The sequence below is a fragment of the Canis lupus genome, chromosome 10, assembly GCF_003254725.2.
Source record: "Canis lupus dingo isolate Sandy chromosome 10, ASM325472v2, whole genome shotgun sequence".
Lineage (NCBI taxonomy): Eukaryota > Metazoa > Chordata > Mammalia > Carnivora > Canidae > Canis > Canis lupus.
Window position 1 is genome coordinate 835,768 of NC_064252.1, and position 20,238 is coordinate 856,005.

At 45.7% G+C, this 20,238-nt stretch overlaps 2 protein-coding genes across 4 annotated transcripts in view; one reads left to right on the forward strand and one right to left on the reverse strand.

Moving 5' to 3' along the window:
- The first annotated feature begins 4,642 nt into the window (after positions 1 to 4,642).
- Positions 4,643 to 7,736, forward strand: COQ10A (coenzyme Q10A). Its single transcript, XM_025476995.3, has 5 exons — positions 4,643 to 4,782; positions 5,204 to 5,350; positions 6,127 to 6,319; positions 6,565 to 6,666; positions 6,928 to 7,736. The coding sequence occupies exons 1-5, from the start codon at positions 4,658 to 4,660 to the stop codon at positions 7,093 to 7,095; spliced, it is 735 nt and encodes a 244-aa protein (XP_025332780.3). The 5' UTR covers positions 4,643 to 4,657; the 3' UTR covers positions 7,096 to 7,736.
- A 735-nt stretch (positions 7,737 to 8,471) lies between these two features.
- Positions 8,472 to 20,238, reverse strand: part of LOC112678018 (protein canopy homolog 2) — a 36,941-nt gene continuing 25,174 nt past the window's right edge. For all 3 annotated transcript variants that reach the window (XM_049115665.1, XM_025476993.3, XM_025476994.2), the window contains 7 exons: positions 19,910 to 20,041; positions 19,468 to 19,656; positions 12,081 to 12,280; positions 10,992 to 11,121; positions 10,785 to 10,886; positions 10,375 to 10,584; positions 8,472 to 10,060 (listed from right to left, as the gene is read on the reverse strand). In XM_049115665.1, the coding sequence (XP_048971622.1) occupies positions 9,890 to 10,060; positions 10,375 to 10,584; positions 10,785 to 10,886; positions 10,992 to 11,121; positions 12,081 to 12,280; positions 19,468 to 19,656; positions 19,910 to 20,041 (1,134 nt within the window). In that variant the 3' untranslated portion in view covers positions 8,472 to 9,889. The remainder of the gene's footprint in view (positions 10,061 to 10,374; positions 10,585 to 10,784; positions 10,887 to 10,991; positions 11,122 to 12,080; positions 12,281 to 19,467; positions 19,657 to 19,909; positions 20,042 to 20,238) is intronic.

The window sequence follows — 20,238 nt, forward strand, 5'->3', positions numbered from 1 at the left end:
AGTGGCCCCGGGGACGAGGAGGACGCACATCTTCTCCGGCGGTGGCAGGACTCGGGAGAAGGGAAGCAGCCGAGCGCTGACTGCGGAGAGGACCCCCGGGGGCCCCGGGGCGCCGCACCCCCGCACGCAGGCGGGGCGGCCGGCGGCTGAAGAGGGCCCCGGAGGCCCGCAGAAGGGGCGCCTCCCCAACTCCCAGTTAGTCCACGGCCGGGTTAGGGCGGTAGGGCGGCCCAGTGGCTTCTCCCCAGAAGAGGGTGGGTGCTTTCCCTCCTGCGCTGGAGAGGCCAGAGGGCAGCCAATCAGGCAAGATACTGATGGAGGTCATCCCAGCTCAGAACAGGAAAAGAGGGGAGAAAGCTGGATATTGAAAAATTGGTGCAATTTATAAAAGGTGATCCAAGGTCCTGCTTAGAGCTCAACAATTCAATCTGTGTGCTCTAAGAGGGAGCACGTTGAGGAAGAAGGGCCGCAAGTTGGCCCCCTGTCAAGGCATACGGATAAAAGCTCCCCTTTCCTCTCTAACCAATCTGTACCCTTCATTACCTTTGGTATCTTGATTCCCACCGGAAAGATACAGACACTGATAACTGAGAGAGAAATGGTTTTCTCTCTTTCCTGGAGAGAGAAATTAGGGAACAGGGAATGAGGAATGAGAGGGGAAAATACCTATCATTAGATACCTTCAGCAGTTTTTGAGGGACTCCCAGGTGGCTCAGTGGTTGGACATCTGCCTTCAGCCCAGGGGTGATCCTGGGGTCCTGGGATCGAGTCCCGCATCAAGCTTCCTTGGATGGAGCCTGCTACTCCCTCTGCCTGTTTCTCTGCCTCTCTCTCTGTCTTTCATGAATGAATAAATGAAATCTTAAAAAAAAAACTATTTTTGTATACTTCTACCGTATTGAAAAAAATTTACATTACTTAAAACTTAACCTATTCCTCCAAGAAATCTTCCTCGGTTAACAGGGTTTTTCCCTTTTGTTAGGCTTCGTTAACACTTATATATATTTAGTTTACACTGTAGCAGTCAGATTTTATTTTATTATTTATTTATTTATGATAGTCACAGAGAGAGAGAGGTGCAGAGACACAGGCAGAGGGAGAAGCAGGCTCCATGCACCGGGAGCCCAACGTGGGATTCGATCCCGAGTCTCCAGGATCGCGCCCTGGGCCAAAGGCAGGCGCTAAACCGCTGCGCCACCCAGGGTTCCCCAGATTTTATTTTTTTTTAAGATTGTATTCATTTATTCATGAGAGGCACAGAGAGAGGCAGAGACACAGACAGAGGAAGAAGCAGGCTCCCTGAGGGGAGCCTGATGCAGGACTCGATCCCAGAAACCCAGGATCACCATGCAAGCAAAAGGCAGATGCTCAACCACTGAGTCACCCAGGTGTCCCTGTAGCAATCAGGTTTAAATTGCACACCTTTGTTCCTCATTTCACCCTACATCTTTGACATATAAGTGTCCAACATTACAGAATAGATCTCAAACTCCTTTCTAGACTGTCTTCCAACACAGGACTATACATCGTTTTGGTTTCATTCTTTTTTTTTTTTTTTCTCCTGAAAAAAAGGATTTTGAGCTCTCTAAAGGCAAGGATATACATTATTATTTGTAGCTGTAACAGGGCAGGAGCAGGCACTTAACATTTGACAAAGAGGAGAAAGATGAGGCTGAAGAAGTAGAAACTGAAGGTAGCTGGGAATCAGATGGATATGGGTGTTGGTACACGTTGACTGTTGGGCCTTCCAGGAAGGGCTGAGCTAGGTTATGGCCCAGAGGATGGGGAGGAGGGGACTACATGGCCTCTATTGCCTGAAATAGCTCTTGGTAACCTGAGGAATTGGAGTCAGGGGTTGAGCTGGGGTCACGTGCCTGGTTCTGGCGTGGGAGTGGAGGTGAGCAAGGGAGGTTGCCAGCTGGGTTCTCTGGGCAGCTGGAAGGAGGAGGAAGGGCTAAAGAGTTATTTTTAATATTATTCAGAGCACAGAAAGAGGATTTCCCAGTAGGGAAAAAAAGGGATATGATGTAGGTAACACAGATACTTCCAAGGTTTGGTGAGATGCAAGGGGCTGAGAGGGGTGGGTGGGGGATATTTAGGCCAGAAGTGGTAGCAAAGGCCTTCTGTGAAGACAGACCTGTGATTCAACTGCTGACTTCACATTTGGGTAACTCTAGGCAGACACTTCCCTATTTTTAAGCCTCAGTTTTAGCAAATGCTGATTGAGGACTCAACCATTATGGAATGCATAGTACAGCACTATATGCTAACTGGTTTGGAAGTAGAAACTTAGAAGTAATAGTGTCTGTTTTTGTGGAACTTAGAAGAACATATGCATACATATGAAGCAACTAGAGAATACAGGGTACATGCCATTTGACATGGCATTATGTGTTTGGGGTAATGTTCAGGGATGGGTTCAGTCAAAAGAGGGTCCTCCTAGAGAAGGTATGTTTTGAGTTAGTACTTGAAGTTACTGATGTAGAATGACAGGGAAATGGCAGGAAATTGGTTGTTCAAGTACAAGAAATGAACTAGGAAAAGTTTAAATGGCAGTAATTAGCTAATCTAATTAGTAGGGGGACAACAAGCAAATTGACTTGGCAGGCCTATTGTACCTTGGGGATTCTGTAGCAGTTAACTCGGTTAAGGCATAGTGTTAATGAGGTCACAGTTCAGTCATGTATCCCGGTTAATTTCTGTCTTTTATCCAGCCTGTTCGTTTCTCCTCACTCTAAGCAGCTGTCTCACATGTGTAAGCCCTTAGAGGGAGTGGGTCAGGACCAGAAAGCAGGGTTGGAAAGAGTAAGTCTGTCCCTCAAGGTCACATGCCCATCTGAGAGTGGCTCCAGATTACCATCTTGGAACTGGAAGGAGATACTGTATCCTGGTGGTAGGGGTAGGGGTGCTGGGGAAAAAAGAAGAAAGAAAAAGAGGTAAGATCATTCTCCAATTTGGGGCCTCATGTATAAGTAAATATAAAATAAGGATTAAAATGCCTTCCTTAAAAATGTTAAATGTAAGCTCTTTGAAATCCAAATAAAATGGGCTCAAAATGTGAATCAATCCAAGGGCTTCTGACTGGCTCAGTTGGTGGAGGATCTCAGGGTTGTGAGTTTGAGCCCCACGTTGGGTGTAGAGATTACTTTAAAAAATAAAATCTTAAAAAAAGTTAAATCAGTCCATATCCAATGGAAGTCCCAAAATTAATGCCAATCTCAAGGAGGAGTGGGGAGGTGGGGGATTTATGGTTCCAGGTCCCCATTTCTAGGGAAGATGTTTCTCTTCCACACCAATTAGACCCCAGAGGCAACACAGTCTTTAGTTACTTTGTCTTCCTTCCCCCTTCCACACATTACTCAGATAAGAGTCTCCTGAATGTGGAAGTATGATCAAAGATTTAGAGCAAAAGCAGAAGGACTTGCAATATAATAGCATAAACATCTCTAAATGCAACAGCAGGCACCATCATTCTTTTTTTATTATTTTTTTAAGACTTTGACAGGGAGGTAGATAGAGGACAAGCAGGGGAAGTGGGAGACAGAGGAGCTGACTCCCCACTGAGCAAGGGGCCGGAACTTGGGACTCAATCCCAGGACCCTGGGATCATGACCTCAGCCAAAGGTAGATGCCTAACTTACAGAGCCACCCAGGCGCCCAGGCATTACCATTTTTCTTTTATTTATTCGTGAGAGACACACAGAGCGAGGCAGAGACACAGGCAGAGAGAAGCAGGCTCCGTCAGGGGAGCCGGATGAAGGACTCGATCCCAGGACCGTGGGGTCAAGACCTGGGCCAAAGGCGCTCAGCCATTGCGCCAGCAGGTGCCCTTGGCCACCACCATTCTCCAAATGCCCTTCCTCTTCTCCACTATGGGAGAACTTCAGTGATTTCTGCACCCACCTAGATCCAATCTCTTTTTATTTCCCTTTTATTCTTCCCATTTTTATCAAGGGCATTTCGCCCTCCTTGGATCGCGACGGCGAGCAGCCTAGTGACACTGGTCGGCCCGGGTTCCCGCCCGGGAGTCTCCCCCTTGGGCAAGCGCACACTCCCAGGCGAAGGCGGTTTTCTCTAAAATCAAGTCTGGTTTTCCCTCCGCCTTCCCCGACTTCTTCCTATAAATACTAAAAGAGAAAACTATGCAAGGCCTTAGCCCAGAGGGCGTAAGACTCCTTTCCTCCGTGCGTGCAGCACAGCGCCGGGTGCCAGCCCGGAGGCAGCGGCGCGGGCAGCTGCGAACCGGGGCGCGTGCGGACCCGCCGCCGCCCGCGGAGCCGCCTCGGTGCCTCCCCTTCGGCCTCTGCCAGGCGGCTGGGCCCTCGGGCCCCCGCGGCTTCTCACTCCCCCGCGCCCTTTCCCGCCCGACGCGTGAGACTACATCTCCCGAGAGGCCGCGCCGGCCCCCCGCCCCCGGCCCCCGGCCCGCGCCATGGCGACGGCGTGACGTGGGGGCGCCGGGAGCTGCGGGCGCGGCGGGAGCAGCGAGCGCAGCGGGCGCGGCCTCAGTTCCAGGCTCCCCGCCCGCCCAGGCGGGAGCAGGGCGACAGCAGCCGCGGCCCGGGGCGCCGCCGCCTCGCGCCGAGCCCGCCGCCGGCCGCCGCTCCTCCGCAGCGAGGGGGCCCGCGGGCGCCGCCGCCGACCGGGCGAGGGGCGCATGGCCTCGGGGCGCATGGCCTCGGCGGGCGCGCGCCGGCTCCCCGGAGGGACGCGCGCGGCGGCCCAGCGCTGCTGCGGCTTCGCGCTCCGCCCGGCCCCGCCCCCGCCGCCGCGGCCAATGAGGTGAGGGGGAGGCGCGAGCGCCCGCGCGGGCGGCGAGGGGTCGCCCGGGGCGGCGGGGGCGGGGGCGGGGCGCGGCCTCCCCGGGGTCTCCCGGGGCGCTCGCCTTCCAGCCCCGGGGGGCGCCCAACCGCTGCTTGCCGCTGGCGGGCCCTGAGGCCGCGGCCCCCGAGTCCTAGCTCTTAGCCGCGACGCGGCCCCCGCTCAGAGGATGCACCCCACTTTTGCCCGCCCCCCGCAGCACTGTCCTCGGCCGCCCTCGACCTTTCGCACTCGTGACTGCCGCGCCGCGGCGCCCGGCAGGCCGCAGCAGGTGCTGGGGAAAGCTTGTCTGGACGCCCTGCCTGGGATGCGCCCCGCTCCCCCAGGAATGCCTGAGGGACACAAAGTCATGACTTCCTCTCTCCTTTCCTCTTGTCCTTAGATTTCTGACGCCCTGCAGCCTTTTCTTGCCCCGCGCTGCCCGGGTCTTGGTGGCTGAGGTTGGCTTACCTCCCTCTCGTTCCTTCATGGGCTTTGCAGCCCCCTTCACCAACAAGCGAAAGGCTTACTCCGAGCGTAGGATCATGGGGTGAGCATCCTCCCCCCTCCAGCATCCTTACCCCTTCCCTTCGTCTCCAAATGACTAACTCCAGGCTAGGATGCAAGGTGGCAGTGGTGGGCTAGCTTCCTCCCCGGCCATCCCTCTCCCTAGCTATTATTACTGATCCTTTATCCTTCCCTGCTAGCCTTCCAACCTTAATTTTCCCCTTCCTCGTTGCCCTACCCGTCAATTAAACGAAACATTATATTTGGACAGTATAAGACGACAGGGTATTGTCCCTCTGCTGACCTTTTACACGTATTCGTGGGCAAAATAAAAATACTAACTGAGCACTTGCTACGGCAAGTAGTTAGGCTACTTAAGTGTTTTACGTAGTTTTTCTTTTGATCCTGTCAACAAACCTATGAATCAAGTACTAAGTCTGATTTATAGATGAGAAAAACGGAGGCACAGGTAATTTTACCTAGGGCTACATTGTTAGAAAGTTGTAGAGCTAGGATCTGAGTTCTTGTGATCACCAATGAAATTGGTAGCCTCTGTTCCCCCTAGATGGTCCTGCTTAGGATCAAAATAGATAATAAATGCTGGGCAGCCCAAGTGGCTCAACTGTTTATTGCCTCCTTCAACCCAGGGCATGATCCTGGAGACCCCGGATCGAGTCCCACATCGGGCTCCCTGCATGGAGCCTGCTTCTCCCTCTGCCTGTGTCTCATGAATAAATAAAATCATAAAAAAATAGATAAAAAATGCAAAAGCATTCTGTGAACTGCAAAACATAACCTCTCTGTGACTCCTTCCCCTAGGTACTCAATGCAGGAGATGTTCGAAGTGGTGTCCAATGTCCAGGAGTATCGTGAGTTTGTGCCTTGGTGTAAGAAGTCCTTGGTGGTATCTAGCCGCAAAGGTCACCTGAAGGCCCAGTTAGAGGTTGGCTTTCCACCTATAGTGGAACGTTATACGTCTGCTGTTTCCATGGTCAAACCTCACATGGTCAAGGTGAGGCACTGGGAGGGATTAATCAGCGAAGTTTTTGTATTTTTTAGCATTTTTTTACACTGAAGGGTTATTTTGGCCTTCCTTGTACTGATTTTATCAATACTTCCCTAATAAAACATTAGAAGGAAAGGAAGACATTTTTCAGTTCTTTCTTATACACTCTTGCACTCATTATAGGTTTCTTAAAGTACTTATTAAAGGTTTCATTCCATTGTAATATTATTTGACTAACTGCCCTCTTCTAGGCTGTTTGCACTGATGGCAAGCTCTTCAACCACTTAGAGACCATTTGGCGATTCAGCCCTGGTATTCCTGCCTATCCTCGAACTTGCACTGTGGACTTTTCGGTGAGTCAGGAGGCTGTGGAGCATAGAGCAACAACTGGATTGTGAAGGCTGGGCAGAGGTACTGTGACAGTTATTAAGTATAGCTAGGACTTGGTATTGCCTAAGTCAATGACACTTTCCAGAAGTCTGAGCTTACATCAAACTTTACTCTGTGCTCAGTCCTAAGTAAGGGCTTTTGAGGGGATCTAAGGAACTGGAGTGGGTAAGGGAAGAAAGGACTATCCACCAAGGTCTTGAATAGTTTCTCTTACCCATTCCCAGATTTCCTTTGAATTTCGTTCTCTACTGCACTCCCAGCTGGCCACCATGTTTTTCGATGAGGTTGTCAAACAGAACGTCGCTGCCTTCGAACGTCGGGCAGCCACCAAGTTTGGTCCAGAAACAGCCATCCCCCGTGAACTGATGTTCCATGAGGTGCACCAGACTTGAGGAAGGATTGTTCCCTGGCCTCTCCTCTCCCTCCCAACCCAATTCTCTTATTTATTTCATTTGACTTCTGCTCCAATGTAACAGAAGAGTCTGTGTTCATAATGATATTCTCCCTCTCAATTCCCCAGAAATTGGGTTATAAGCTGGCTGGAAATGCTGGGGCAGAAAAGCAGGAGGTTATGGAAAGAAGACGTGCCTAGGAAATGGTCAGGCTCATCTTGAGAGCCTCATATGTCTGATGTCTGCAGCCTTCTCACGGGGAATTATAATCACGACTGTTGGTTGTCTTTGGATCCTGTCAAGATGCCTTAGTGTCTGACCAGGGGAACATTGCAACTTTTCCAGAGATTGAATAAACTGAACTTTTTCCTCTGACAGAGAGGTATTGGGTAGTCAATAACCTGCCTGCCTGAGATGTCTCAGAAAATGCTAGATCTGGCCCCAGCTTGAAATCTATATGAACTCACTTTAAGAATATTTCCATGCTGCCTGCTTAGTGGAGAGCAAGGGGCTGTCAACATCAGTGCCACAGGGGCAAGGAGAATAAAAGCACTGAAGAGAATTGTACTCTTGGGTTGTACCTTTTTCTTCCACTTGGCTGAGTTTTTATAAAATTTCAATAAATTAATTGTGACAGTGAATTTGGCATTTTTATACTGTTTCTTCGGGGGAACAATGTGGATATAGCAGAGCAGAAGAAAGTCATGGCTTCCTTAGGGGAGTAAAGATGCAAGAAGGCCTCTTGGACATAGTGTCCCTGCTAACTATAGTAGCACATTCTACAAGCCAGGACCTAGTACCCACTCCCTTGCCTATTTATAGACTTTTTCAGAAGGTCAGTTGCAGCAGGAGTCTCAGGACAGAATAATCTGGCCTCAGATCTACCATATAGCCCATGGCCTCAGGACCACCTCTTATTCTGAAGACCTTTAAGAGACTGCAAGGAACACGCATTCCACACAGCACCAGAGCCCTCTAGTGGCTCAGGTCCAGAGCTAGCGGTCCTCCTCTGTTTGCCCTTGGTATGGTTTGTTCCTTTCACCCAGTGGGCTGGACCAGCTTCCTTGGATTAGCCACAGAAGCAGGTGTGAGGTCTCAGCTAAGGTCCTTGAGTGTGCTATCTTATGACAAAATTAAGCAGGATGGGGGCGCTGAACGATAAGGACTTCTAACCTTGAGGGGAGACAGGAGACAGAACTCTCCTTTGGAAATTTCACAAGGATCCTGTCTTACTCGTGTAAATGAATGTCAGACCCAACTAAAGATAAAGGTGCGCACAAGACAACTTAGAACCCACTTAGTCCAGGATCTTGCTAGCCATATTCCTTATTTCATAACAGAAATTCTTCCAGGCCTTATTTAATAGCAGGCTCAAGCATTGTTAATAAAAACATTTATTTTGCATTTTATACAGAACAACCTGAAGTCTGGATCATGACTTGACAGTTACCCAGGGGTTTACAGACAATGTGTCCATCTCAGCGTGGCTCTAGGGATTAGGGATCCACACAAACACAGGCAGGAGTTTGCAAGGGAGGAAGGGGGCACAGTAGGAGTGTATTTCAATCCTTTCTTAAAGAAAAGGCAGTAGAGCATTCTGAGTCACTGAAAACCTGTGCAAATGGGGCTTCTAAGAAATAAGCACTGTACTGTAAGCTCTTGGGGAAGGGACTGGATAAGGACCTTGATAAATAAAGGGATATTTCCTTGTAGCAGGAAAAGAGAAGGGAGGCCTACTATTTTTAATGTTCTTAGCCCCAGAACCTGATAGTCAAAGGAAACCACGTCCAATCTTAAATAATTTCCCTGCTCAGAAAGTAGTACCTATATCCCTGGAACCAGACTCTGAAGATACCATTCTGGACATTCCCAAGTCCTTATTCAGTGGCCTATAGCATATTAAAATAAAGGGGAGAAAAAAGGTCAGAGGGTAGTGGCTTGTGTTCCGCAGAAGTGAAAACTTAGATCATGTTAAGCACTCATAAAGCCAAATGACTGGGAAGGACTACTACTTACTTAGATAGTGGCATATATAACCTGCTGAAAGAGGTCTCTAGTAAGGACCAAGAAGGGTAGGTCCAGAGTACCCTCAGCTTGAAGTGCAGCAGGTACAGAAAATCTGGAAGGAGGGAACAAAGTAGTGGGGAATGGAACACTTCAGATCTTAATTTTCATGGGATAATTAAAAAAAAAAACCAACAACACTGGGTGCCAGTCACAAAATGTTAATGGCCTTTATGGTCACTTGATAGCATAAAAAAAAATGCCAAAGATGTCCAACTAACCAACAGGTCTTGCTAGGAAGTGTCTGTGTGCATGGGAGAGGGTGATGGGGCTTGATAGAGCTGATAATCCAACATGATTCCTATGGAAACAAAAAAGGCGGAGTCCTGATTTGCTGGCCTACGGAGGGCTGGAGAGAACAGAACCGAAAGCTCTGAAGTGACTGCAGATTCTCTGCAACCAGCTTTAACCCATGGAAAGGAGAGCCAGATTCTCACTCTAGAGATGGTGGGGGGCCCAAACCTAACCCATACCACATGCATTAGTCCTGGTCACCCTACAGTTGATGGGCAACTCACCAGGCAAGAGAAAGGAACTGGTTGGGGAGGAAGGAGTTACTTTTTATCTCTTAAAGTCTTAATTTATATTTTAACCTCCAACGTATTATCAGTGCCTCAGATACAATTTAATCTTAAGTCTTAAAAAGCCCCCTGAAACAAATCAAAATTATACTTTTTTTTTTTTAAAGCTCCCTCACTTTCTGGTAGTTAGTCTCCCCCAGTCTTCAGTTTTACCCTGACTTAGAGTCCACAAACTTCATCAGACCATCTGTGCTCATGGACTTGGGTCTCTCTAGTGGGAAGCCGAGGGCTCGGCTCCAGATGAGCTGTGCCAGTACACCCAGTGCTCGTGATACCCCAAACAGGACTGTGTAGTAATTCATCTCTGTCATGCCGTAGTACTATAAGATAAAAGAGAGAAAAGTTCTGTTAAAGGCCCTGAGGTAATGGCACGCACAAATTCAGGGTGACACAAACCTTAACCAAGTCAGCCTTAAATAGAAATGAAACTAGGAATAATACAATAATTGGGATTCTGAAAAGAGAGCACCCTTTTCCTCCTGCCTGCACCTGCCCTCCGCCATAGGCAACTTTATCAAAGGGGTAAGGAAGAAGGTATGAGTCTTTGCTCTGACTACGAGGTTGACTTTCTGCATGGCAGAGAACATTAGGGGTTGGCACAAATTAAAGGGAAAGCAGGGACAGGAAGGCTCACCTGGAGCAGCACGCCACTGTGAGCATCTACATTGGGCCAAGGGTTCTTGGCCTTGCCCTGCTCTAACAGGACATTGGGCACAATCTTGTACAGCTGAGCAACCAGCTTAAACATGGAGTCATGAGGCAGGTGTTTCAGAGCAAACTCTCGCTGACAGGTATATCGTGGGTCAGTCTTCCTTAGTACTGCATGGCCATAGCCTGGGACAACCTGCGAAGAAAGGGTAAAAAAGCCAGTTGTATTCTCAAGTAGATGTTCTTGTCTTTTCTAAATTCTTTAGGATAGACAAATATGGGGGAGGGGGGTCTTCTCTAACTTAGTGACCTCTTTCATTCTATTCTCCTTAATTCTTCCAAATCATGCAACTTGGGTCTTGGTTTCTTTCCTAGTTGCTAAGCATCTCTGCTTACCCGTCCTGAGTTCAGTGTGTTCCATATGTAGTCTCGTAACTTCTCATCTGACACATCTTTGCCAACTTCTTTCTGTAGTTGTGTGAGCCAAACAAGTACTTCCTATGGGTTAGGTTTGGGGAATAAGACAGTGTCAACACATATGCCAAGAGAGAATGCCAAGATCAGAAGACAAGCATGGAGCAGAAAAGGAAAAGGAAGTCTTACCTGATTTGCCAAACCATGCAGGGGCCCTGCTAGCCCGTTCATGGCTGCCGCAAAGGACAGGTAGGGGTCTGAAAGGGCACTGCCCACCAGGTGGCTGGTATGGGCACTTACATTGCCTCCCTCATGGTCACTGCGAGGAAGTAAGAAAGGAGAATCAAGGCCAAGAGAAAGAGGAGGAAAAAGGGGCAGACTATAGAAATACAGACCTTGCTCTTCTCTCATCACATGCTAGCCTAGTTATGGGCTCATACCAGCCTATAGCAGCCAATGATACAGAAGCTTTTGTAAGAGATGTCCCAAACTCATTACCAGCCTTTATTCACTAATCCACAGGGCTGGAGAGGTCATTGGTTGATGACGCCTGTGTGACAAGTTTCTGGACTCTCACTCCAGCTTTAATAGCAATGGCCAGAAGAGGGAGCTCCTAGAAAGCTGAAAGACCATCTACTGTGACAACTTTCCCCCAGCTGCTTAGAAGCATTACTTTGTTCTTAAAAGTGGTTATGGTAATCTCCCTACACCTCTGGATTTCCTTTACTAGACTCCTTTCTTGCCTTGTGTGATCCCTTATGCCATGTTTCCACCTCCCTGCTGCCTACCACCTGTTCCCAGAAGATGAGAATGTGAAGGAGCTTTTCTTTCTTTTTTTTTTTTAATTTTTAATTTTTATTTATTTATGATAGTCACACACACAGAGAGAGAGAGAGAGAGGCAGAGACACAGGCAGAGGGAGAAGCAGGCTCCATGCACCGGAAGCCCGACGTGGGATCCGATCCCAGGTCTCCAGGATCGCGCCCTGGGCCAAAGGCAGGCGCTAAACCACTGCGCCACCCAGGGATTCCTGAAGGGGCTTTTCTTAAAAATTTCTATCAATCCAGGGCAGCCTGGGCGGCTCAGCGGTTTAGCACCGCCTTCGGCCCAGGGCGTGATCCTGGAGGCCCGGGATTGAGTCCCATGTTGGGCTCCTTGCATGGAGCCTGCTTCTCCCTCTGCCTGTGTTTCTGCCTCTCTCATAAATAAATAAAATCTTAAAAAAAAAAAAAAAATTCTATCAATCCCTGGTAGCTATGGTTGCTAGGTCTAGCTTACCTGTGGATGGTGAGGTACAAGCGCATGAGCTCAGTGAACTGAGCATCAGTATAGCCTAACATGTTGGTAAAATTGTGGGACCAGTCCAGCTTAGAGTCAATGGCCCCAATACTGCTGCCCTCTCGGTAGAGATTCCGGTAAATCTTTGCTGCAACACAAGGTAGCTTTGCGATCAGATCCATACAATCTTCATAAATCAACTGTTGAGGAAAATAGAGGGGGGGAAACAAAAGGATTATCAATAAAAAAGAATTAAGCAAGATGCTCTTTGTACTCCATGGATTGGGCTATTTGGTTAATGGTTTCATGCTCAGTGATTATATATGGAGGGTAACAATAACTATTTAACTGAACAATTTTTATGACCCAGGCTCTGCACTAAATGATTCACACATAATATCTCATGTATATCTTGTGACATAGTAACCTCCATTTTACAGGTGAGGAAACAAGTTCAGAGCATTCAGTTAAATGCCAAAGTCAGATTAAAAAAAAAAAGAAAGGTTTATTTATTTTTGAGAGGGTTGAGGGAGAAACAGAGAATCTCCAAAAGACTCCCTACTGAGCATGGAGCCTGACCATGTGGGGCTCGATCCCATGACTCTGAGAGATCATGACCTAAGCCAAAATCAAGAGTTGGACACTTAACTAACTGAGCCACTCAGCACGCCCACTTTTATGTTTAATCATGATCCTTCCCACTACATGACTTAATGCGCTAAGACACTAGGTTTTAAGAATCAAGTCTATGTTTCAGCTTTCTTTTCTTTTTTTGATGATTATTTATTTATTCATAGAGACACAGAGAGAGACAGAGGCACAGGCAGAGGGAGAAGCAAGCTCCATGCAGGGAGCCTGATGTGGGACTCAATCCAGGGTCCCCAGGATCAAACCCCGGGCTGCAGGCGGTGCGAAACCGCTGCACCACCGGGGCTGCCCTATGTTTCATCTTTTAAAGAAAATTCACCATATATACCAAGGGTCAAACAGTGGCACTCAACTGTTAGTTAATAACAAAGACTTCTGTTTTGTAAGCACTATTATATAACAGGAACTGTGATATGTTATTTGCATTTTTTTCTTTTCTCACAATAGCCCTGTAAGGTAATATATCCCTCATTTTATTTTTTTTATTTTTTTAAAATTTTTATTTATTTATGATAGTCACACAGAGAGAGAGAGAGGGGCAGAGACATAGGCAGAGGGAGAAGCAGGCTCCATGCACCGGGAGCCCGATGTGGGATTCGATCCCAGGTCTCCAGGATCGCGCCCTGGGCCAAAGACAGGTGCTAAACCGCTGCGCCACCCAGGAATCCCTATCCCTCATTTTATAAATGAAAAAGTTTGGAAGCTTGGTCAGGTCAAGTAACTTGCCCAAAGTTACCCAAGTTACCCACTCAGCTAATATGCATCATGTAGCTTAAACAATTTTTAACTCATGGACAATCTTGTTTCATCTATACCCTTACTTTCGCCTTCCCCCTCCCAAATTATTTTGAGCGAATTCCAAATATCATATATTCCAACATGTAAATATATAAGCATATAACTCTAAAGATAAAGGCTGTGAAAAAAATCATAAAGCCATTAGCCTATAGGGAAAAAAATGAACAAATCCTCAATATTACTAAATATCTACTGAAAATAGCCCACACTACAATCATCTCACATCTTTAAACTTTTTTTTTTAATTTTACTTTATTTTTTTAAAAGATTTTATTTATTTATTTATTTATTTATTTATTTATTTATTTATTTATTTATTTATGAGAGACACTTTGGGCTGCCTTAAGTCTCTTTTGATCAATGTTGGGTTCCCTCTTGTGTTTTTTTTTTTTTTTGGAACTACTTTGCAATTTATTTGTGTAAAATCGGATCACTCGTTCTGGAGAATTTCCCAGTTTAGATTTTGCTGGTTATATACCTGTGATGTCACTTAACCTGTTCCTATTCCTCTGTCTACTGTATTTTCTACAAACTGAGAGATCTAAAGGCTTGAGTAGTTTCAGATTCAATTTTTTTTTTTTTTTTTTTAGCAAGACTACCCAAATGACCACCCAGTGATGTATGCAAGTATTGAACCACTATATTGTAACCTGAAACTAGTATTATACTGTATGTTAACTGGAATTTAAACCTTAAAAAAGGGCAGCCCCGGTGGCTCAGCGGTTTAGTGCTGCCTTCAGCCCAGGGCGTGATCCTGGAGACCCGGGATCCAGTCCTGTGTCGGGCTCCCTGCATGGAGCCTGCTACTCCCTCTGCCTTGTGTCTCTGCCTCTCTTTCTCTCTCTGTGTGGGTCTCTCATGAATAAAGAAATAAAATCTTTAAAAATAAAAAGCGTATCTTTACAAAAATAAATAAAAATAAACCTTAAAGAAAAAAAAAAAGACTACCTAATAAATAGTGCTGTTTATTTACTAATAGAAACAGAAAAAGAAGGGGCAGCCCGGGTGGCTCAGCGGTTTAGCGCCACCTTCAGCCCAGGGTCTGATCCTGGAGACCCGGGATCGAGTCCCACGTCGGGCTCCCTGCATGGAGCCTGCTTCTCCCTCTGCCTGTGTCTCTGCCTCTCTCTCTCTGTGTGCCTCTCATGAATAAATAAATAAAATCTAAAAAACAAACAAAAAAAGAGAAGTAAGTTGATAGGGCATAACTCTTGATCTTAGGGTTGTAAATTCAAGCCCCATGTTGGGTGTAAGAGATTACTTAAAAATAAAATCTTAAAAAAAGAGGAAAATATAATTTAGCTGTCTCTTTTGGGGATATTAGCTTGCTCAACTCTTCGGTCTCAATTTTATCTTCTCAAAGGGATTTTAAGTTCCTCAGGGACAAGATAGAGTTTTGGCATTGTTTTCTTTTTTGAAATAACTTTAAAAAAATCTGCTTTTGGGACGCCAGGGTGGCTTGGTGGTTTAGTGCCTGCCTTGGATTCAGGGTGTGATCCTGGGGTCCTGGGATCAGGTCCCACATCAGGCGCTTCTCCCTCTGCCTATGTCCCTGCCTCTCTCTATTTCTCATGAATGAATGAATGAATGAATAAATAAATAAATCTGCTTTCATCCATAGTTCCAGGTACATAGAAAGCATGGAATAAACACTTGCTGGTTGATATTATTATGTAGTGCTAATACACAAGTTATTTTTTTTAATTTCATTTATTTATTCATGAGAGACACACAGAAAGAGAGAGAGGCAGAGACATAGGCAGAGGGAGACGCAGACCCCATGCAAGGAGCCCGATGTGGGACTTGACCCCGGGACTCCAGGATCACGTCCTGGGCGCAAGGCAGGTGCTAAACCTCTGAGCCACCCCAGGGATCCCAATACACAAGTTAAATAGCTAAATGCTCCTGCAAGAAGTCAGGAGGTTTCAGTAGTTCTGTTCAAAGAACAAAACCTATTAATAACTAGCCAAAATGAGTTAATCCCTATGAAGTCACAAGTTATGCAAGTATCAAATATTTTGTGAATTTTGTCAATGTCACTGGATTCAATAAGAATATAAAAATTAAAAAGCTACTCGAAGCAAGAAATATTCAGCTAACACTTGCAAGTTCTCAGATTACTTTTTTTTTAACATTTTTTTATTTTTTAAAATTTATGATAGTCACAGAGAGAGAGAGAGAGAGAGAGAGGCAGAGACATAGGCAGAGGGAGAAGCAGGCTCCATGCACGGGGAGCCTGATGTGGGATTCGATCCCGAGTCTCCAGGATCGCGCCCTGGGCCAAAGGCAGGCGCTAAACCGCTGCGCCACCCAGGGATCCCAGGAGATTACTTTTGTGATAATCATACTCTAACCACACACACCTCCTTACAGATTTATATCCTCCAAGGAAGTAGGTTACTTCCAGAAGCCCGCATCAAGTATATGTAGTCCTAAGAGACTTGGATTAATTAGCATAATGCCAAGAAGAACAGGATCCTGGGCTAGACAAATTGTTATCTGTGGAGTATATACTAACTTGCAAAACTATTTGGAAAGTAATGATTGGCCACATCAAAAAGAAACCACATAAAGGAGATTGTGTTCATTTCTACTACTGAGAATGAAGTTTATAAACCAACATGTATCAGACCAAGTATGACAACATGGGATCCTTAAGCTGTTTTTGTAGTGGTCAATGCTGTATAGTCAAGAAGAGATCAAAATCAAAACTGACAGAAAACTCTTGTTATCTCTTTTTTTTCTTTTTAAGATTTTATTTATTTATTCATGAGAGACGCGGAGAGAGAGACAGCGAAACAGGCAGAGGGAGAAGTAGGCTCCCCGCAGGGAGGAACTCAATCCCAGGCCGGGATCAAGACCTGAGCCAGGGATCCCTGGGTGGCGCAGCGGTTTGGCGCCTGCCTTTGGCCCAGGGCGCAATCCTGGAGACCCGGGATCGAATCCCACGTCGGGCTCCTGGTGCATGGAGCCTGCTTCTCCCTCTGCCTATGTCTCTGCCTCTCTCTCTCTCTCTCTGTGACTATCATAAATAAATAAAAATTAAAAAAAAATAAAATCTTAAAAAAAAAAAAAAAAAAAAGACCTGAGCCAATGGCAGATGCTCCACCACCGAGCCACTCAGGCATCCCCCTATTTCTTTTTTTAATAAGTTAAGACTGAGATGCTATTTAGCTATTTGTACCAAAACACTCTTCATTGATACAGCCTTGCGGGAGAAAAAAAAAGGCAATTAAGACAGGCCAACATCACAACTATCTGGAATAAGGATTATAAGGATTGTAAAGGTTTTTTTTTTTAATTTTTATTTATTTATGATAGTGAGAGAGAGAGAGAGAGAGAGAGAGAGAGAGAGAGGCAGAGACACACAGGCAGAGGGAGAAGCAGGCTCCATGCACCGGGAGCCCGACGTGGGATTCGATCCCGGGTCTCCAGGATCGCGCCCTGGGCCAAAGGCAGGCGCCAAACCGCTGCGCCACCCAGGGATCCCGGATTATAAGGATTGTAAAGCTGACCATAATCATCATCGTGAGTCGTGGCCAGGTAGTTCGCTTTCAATCATTATTAAGAAGACACAGAGAAAAAAAAAAAAAAAAGAAGACACAGAGAGGGGCAACTCGGGTGACTCAGCGGTTTAGTGCCGCCTTCAGCCCAGGGCATGATCCTGGAGACCCAGGAACGAGTCCACGTCAGGCTCCCCACATGGAGCCTGCTTCTCCCTCTGCCTGTGTCTCTGCCTCTCTCTATGTCTCTCATGAATAAACAAATAAAATCTTTAAAAAAAAAAAAAAAAAAAAGAAATATTGTGTCTGACCTTTGAAAGAGACACAAGATGTAACAGCAAAAGAGCACGAAGCTCTACTAAACTAAAGCAGTTACTGGTGCTAATATTGGTGCAGTGTGAACTTATCAGACACACATCCTCTAAGGCTGACAAATACATCAGTACCACTTTTAAATACTCTCCAAAAGATTGGCAAAGTCCTGGAACATAACATGTTTACTTCAAGACAACTGCACTCAGATGACATCTCACGAAGAGATAATGGCAGAACAGTCAATCAATGATTACACTGAAACAAGATTCATTTTAATGATTCAATAAAGGACAGTATGAAACAATGAAGCATGCTTGGATCCCTGGGAAATATCTTATAGGTCTATTATAAAGCATGAAAAAGCTATTTTCTCCTCCTGTCGTGACAGTCAAGACAATAGCACTGTAAGTAGTAACAGGCAGATCCGAGTGGTCAATTTCTAAAAGACAAGGGTTTTGTTTTGTTTTTTAAAGATTTTATTTATTTATTTATTCATGAGACAGAGAGAGAGAGAGAGAGAGAGAGAGAGGCAGAGACACAGTCAGAGGGAGAAGTAGGCTCCACGTAGAGAGCACAATGTGGGACTCAATCTCAGGACGCTGGGATCACACCCTGAGCCAAAGGCAAACAGTCAATTGCTGAGCCACCCAGGCGTCCGGAAGAGACAAGTCTTAAAATAGGAGAACTGCTGGTCTCAATTTAACCTTTTCTGCTATGGTGACCCACACAAATAACAATTACCTGAGTAACATTTAAAAAAGAAAATGGAAAAAAAAAAAAAAAGAAAATGGAGGGACACTTGGGTGGCTCAGTGGTTGAGCGTCAGCCTTCGGCTCAGGGTGTGATCCTGGAGTCCTGGGATCAAGTCCCGCATCAGGCTCCCTGCGTGGAGCCTGCTTCTCCCTCTGTCTGTGTCTCTGCCTCTCTCTCTGTGTGTCTCTCATGAATAAATAAATAAAATCTTAAAAACAAACAAATAAATAGAAAAAATGGAAAACAATATATTCAGATTATACAACCTTCTGAACCTGCTGATACAGGGCTTTATGAATGCTTTAAGTACTTGTGAATGTGTATATTTTCCATAATTCCTATGCCTTCTTTCACAGTGCCAACCTAATTTCAAACTCCCTTCCACTTTCCCCCAATAGCAAACACAATTCAATACACAGTTGGCATTGAGTAAGTATTGACCAACCAAATGAAGCAGGATTTGCCAAAACCCCAAAAGGATTGCATCAGATCAGTGGACTGTGCATGTTATTCTGTGCCATGCATCAAGTAAACTCTTTGGGGGCTTTCTCCTGGTCAAATCATCTATCTAGTGTATCTGCTTCACAAAAAGGGACCATTCTGTTCCTATTTTACCTGTTTCCAAATAAGAAAAGAAAATGAGATGGATGTCTTGCTATAAACCTAGCCAGATAACTTGTACTTTACCCAGTGTTTGTGAATACCATGTAGGGTACTGGAAAGAGGATGGAAGGAGTTATGTACTATCCGCTGGGACAAGGCAGTCTTCTCATACTCCAACCAGTTCAAACTAGTAGAGTCACATCTCATTTTCAGAAATCAAAGCTCATTTGTTTCTGGATCCTAATCCCAGGGTAGTAACCACCCTTCTGCTATGAAACAGTACAGAACATTGGCAGATTGGCATTAGTCCTCCTAGCTAGACTGAGAACTGCCTTAGCTGTCATTCACCTAACATTCCAAGATCTTCCTCATTTGAGGACAAGAACGAGAAAAAGGGACATTTGGGGCTAGAGCAGACTACTCTGTGAAATCTTCCTCAGGGATCCTGTAGTTAAGTCACATCTTTTTCAATGTTCCAACAGCCCTGTGTAATATACCCTATTGCAGCAAGATTTACTGAACTGTATTTTTTTTTTACATGTATCTCACCCTAATCAAACCAATAACCTTGGTGATAGAAAGCATGTTCCATTTATCTATATAATCCCAAGGACTGAAAAAAAAAGCAAGCCTAAAATAAAAATTTGTTAAATGAGCTTCTGTCATAACCGAGAGTAGTAATCTTCTTAAAGATTCTACATTCCTTTTTCTTCCTTCACACTAAAGTCCTTTAAATCCCCATCACACATTACACCAAAATTTCTTACCTCCCAGTACTTGGTTCGGTTGATACCCTCTGCATATGCTCGGGCAAAGTTACTTTCACTGTTGAGGGCTGTAATGGCTGCACTGAGCTGAGACATAGGGTGTAGATTGGTAGGAAAGTTGTCCAGCATGGTGACCACATGGGAAGGTAGAGCTGCCCTCTTTGCCCACTCTTTTGAGAGCCAAGACACCTGTAGAAAGGCAGACATTGCTCATAACACTAGGCAAGGGAAAAAGAGAAATAAAAAAGACAGTGACATCTAAATAAAGAAAATCCAAGAGAATTCAACTCAGTCCACTTATACTGCAGAACTCTGCTCTGATTCCTTCCCCTTACTATACATCCCTACAAACTACCACCCAGAGCCAAATCAGGATTAAGTGCCTGAGATTAGAGAAAGGCAAAGAAGGAGAAAGAGAAGGGCTAATATCCTTCTGCTTTACCTGTTCTTCTGTTGGGATTTGTCCAGTTACCAGCAACCAAAATAAGCCCTCTGGCAGGGGTTCTTCACCGCCTTTAGCCTTAGGCAGCAGTTTCTGGCACTCAGGGATACTGTAGCCTCGGAAACGGATGCCCTTGAGGGAAAAGAGATAGGAGGTACAAATTTTAAATTTACTAGCCTGGAAGTCACATAATTGACTAGTCTCATTCTTATCAGACCTTTCAACAAGTTAGAATAGAATTTTTAAAGCTTAAAAAAATTTTTTTTAAAGCTTAAATCTTGGGATCCCTGGGTGGCGCAGGGGTTTGGCGCCTGCCTTTGGCCCAGGGC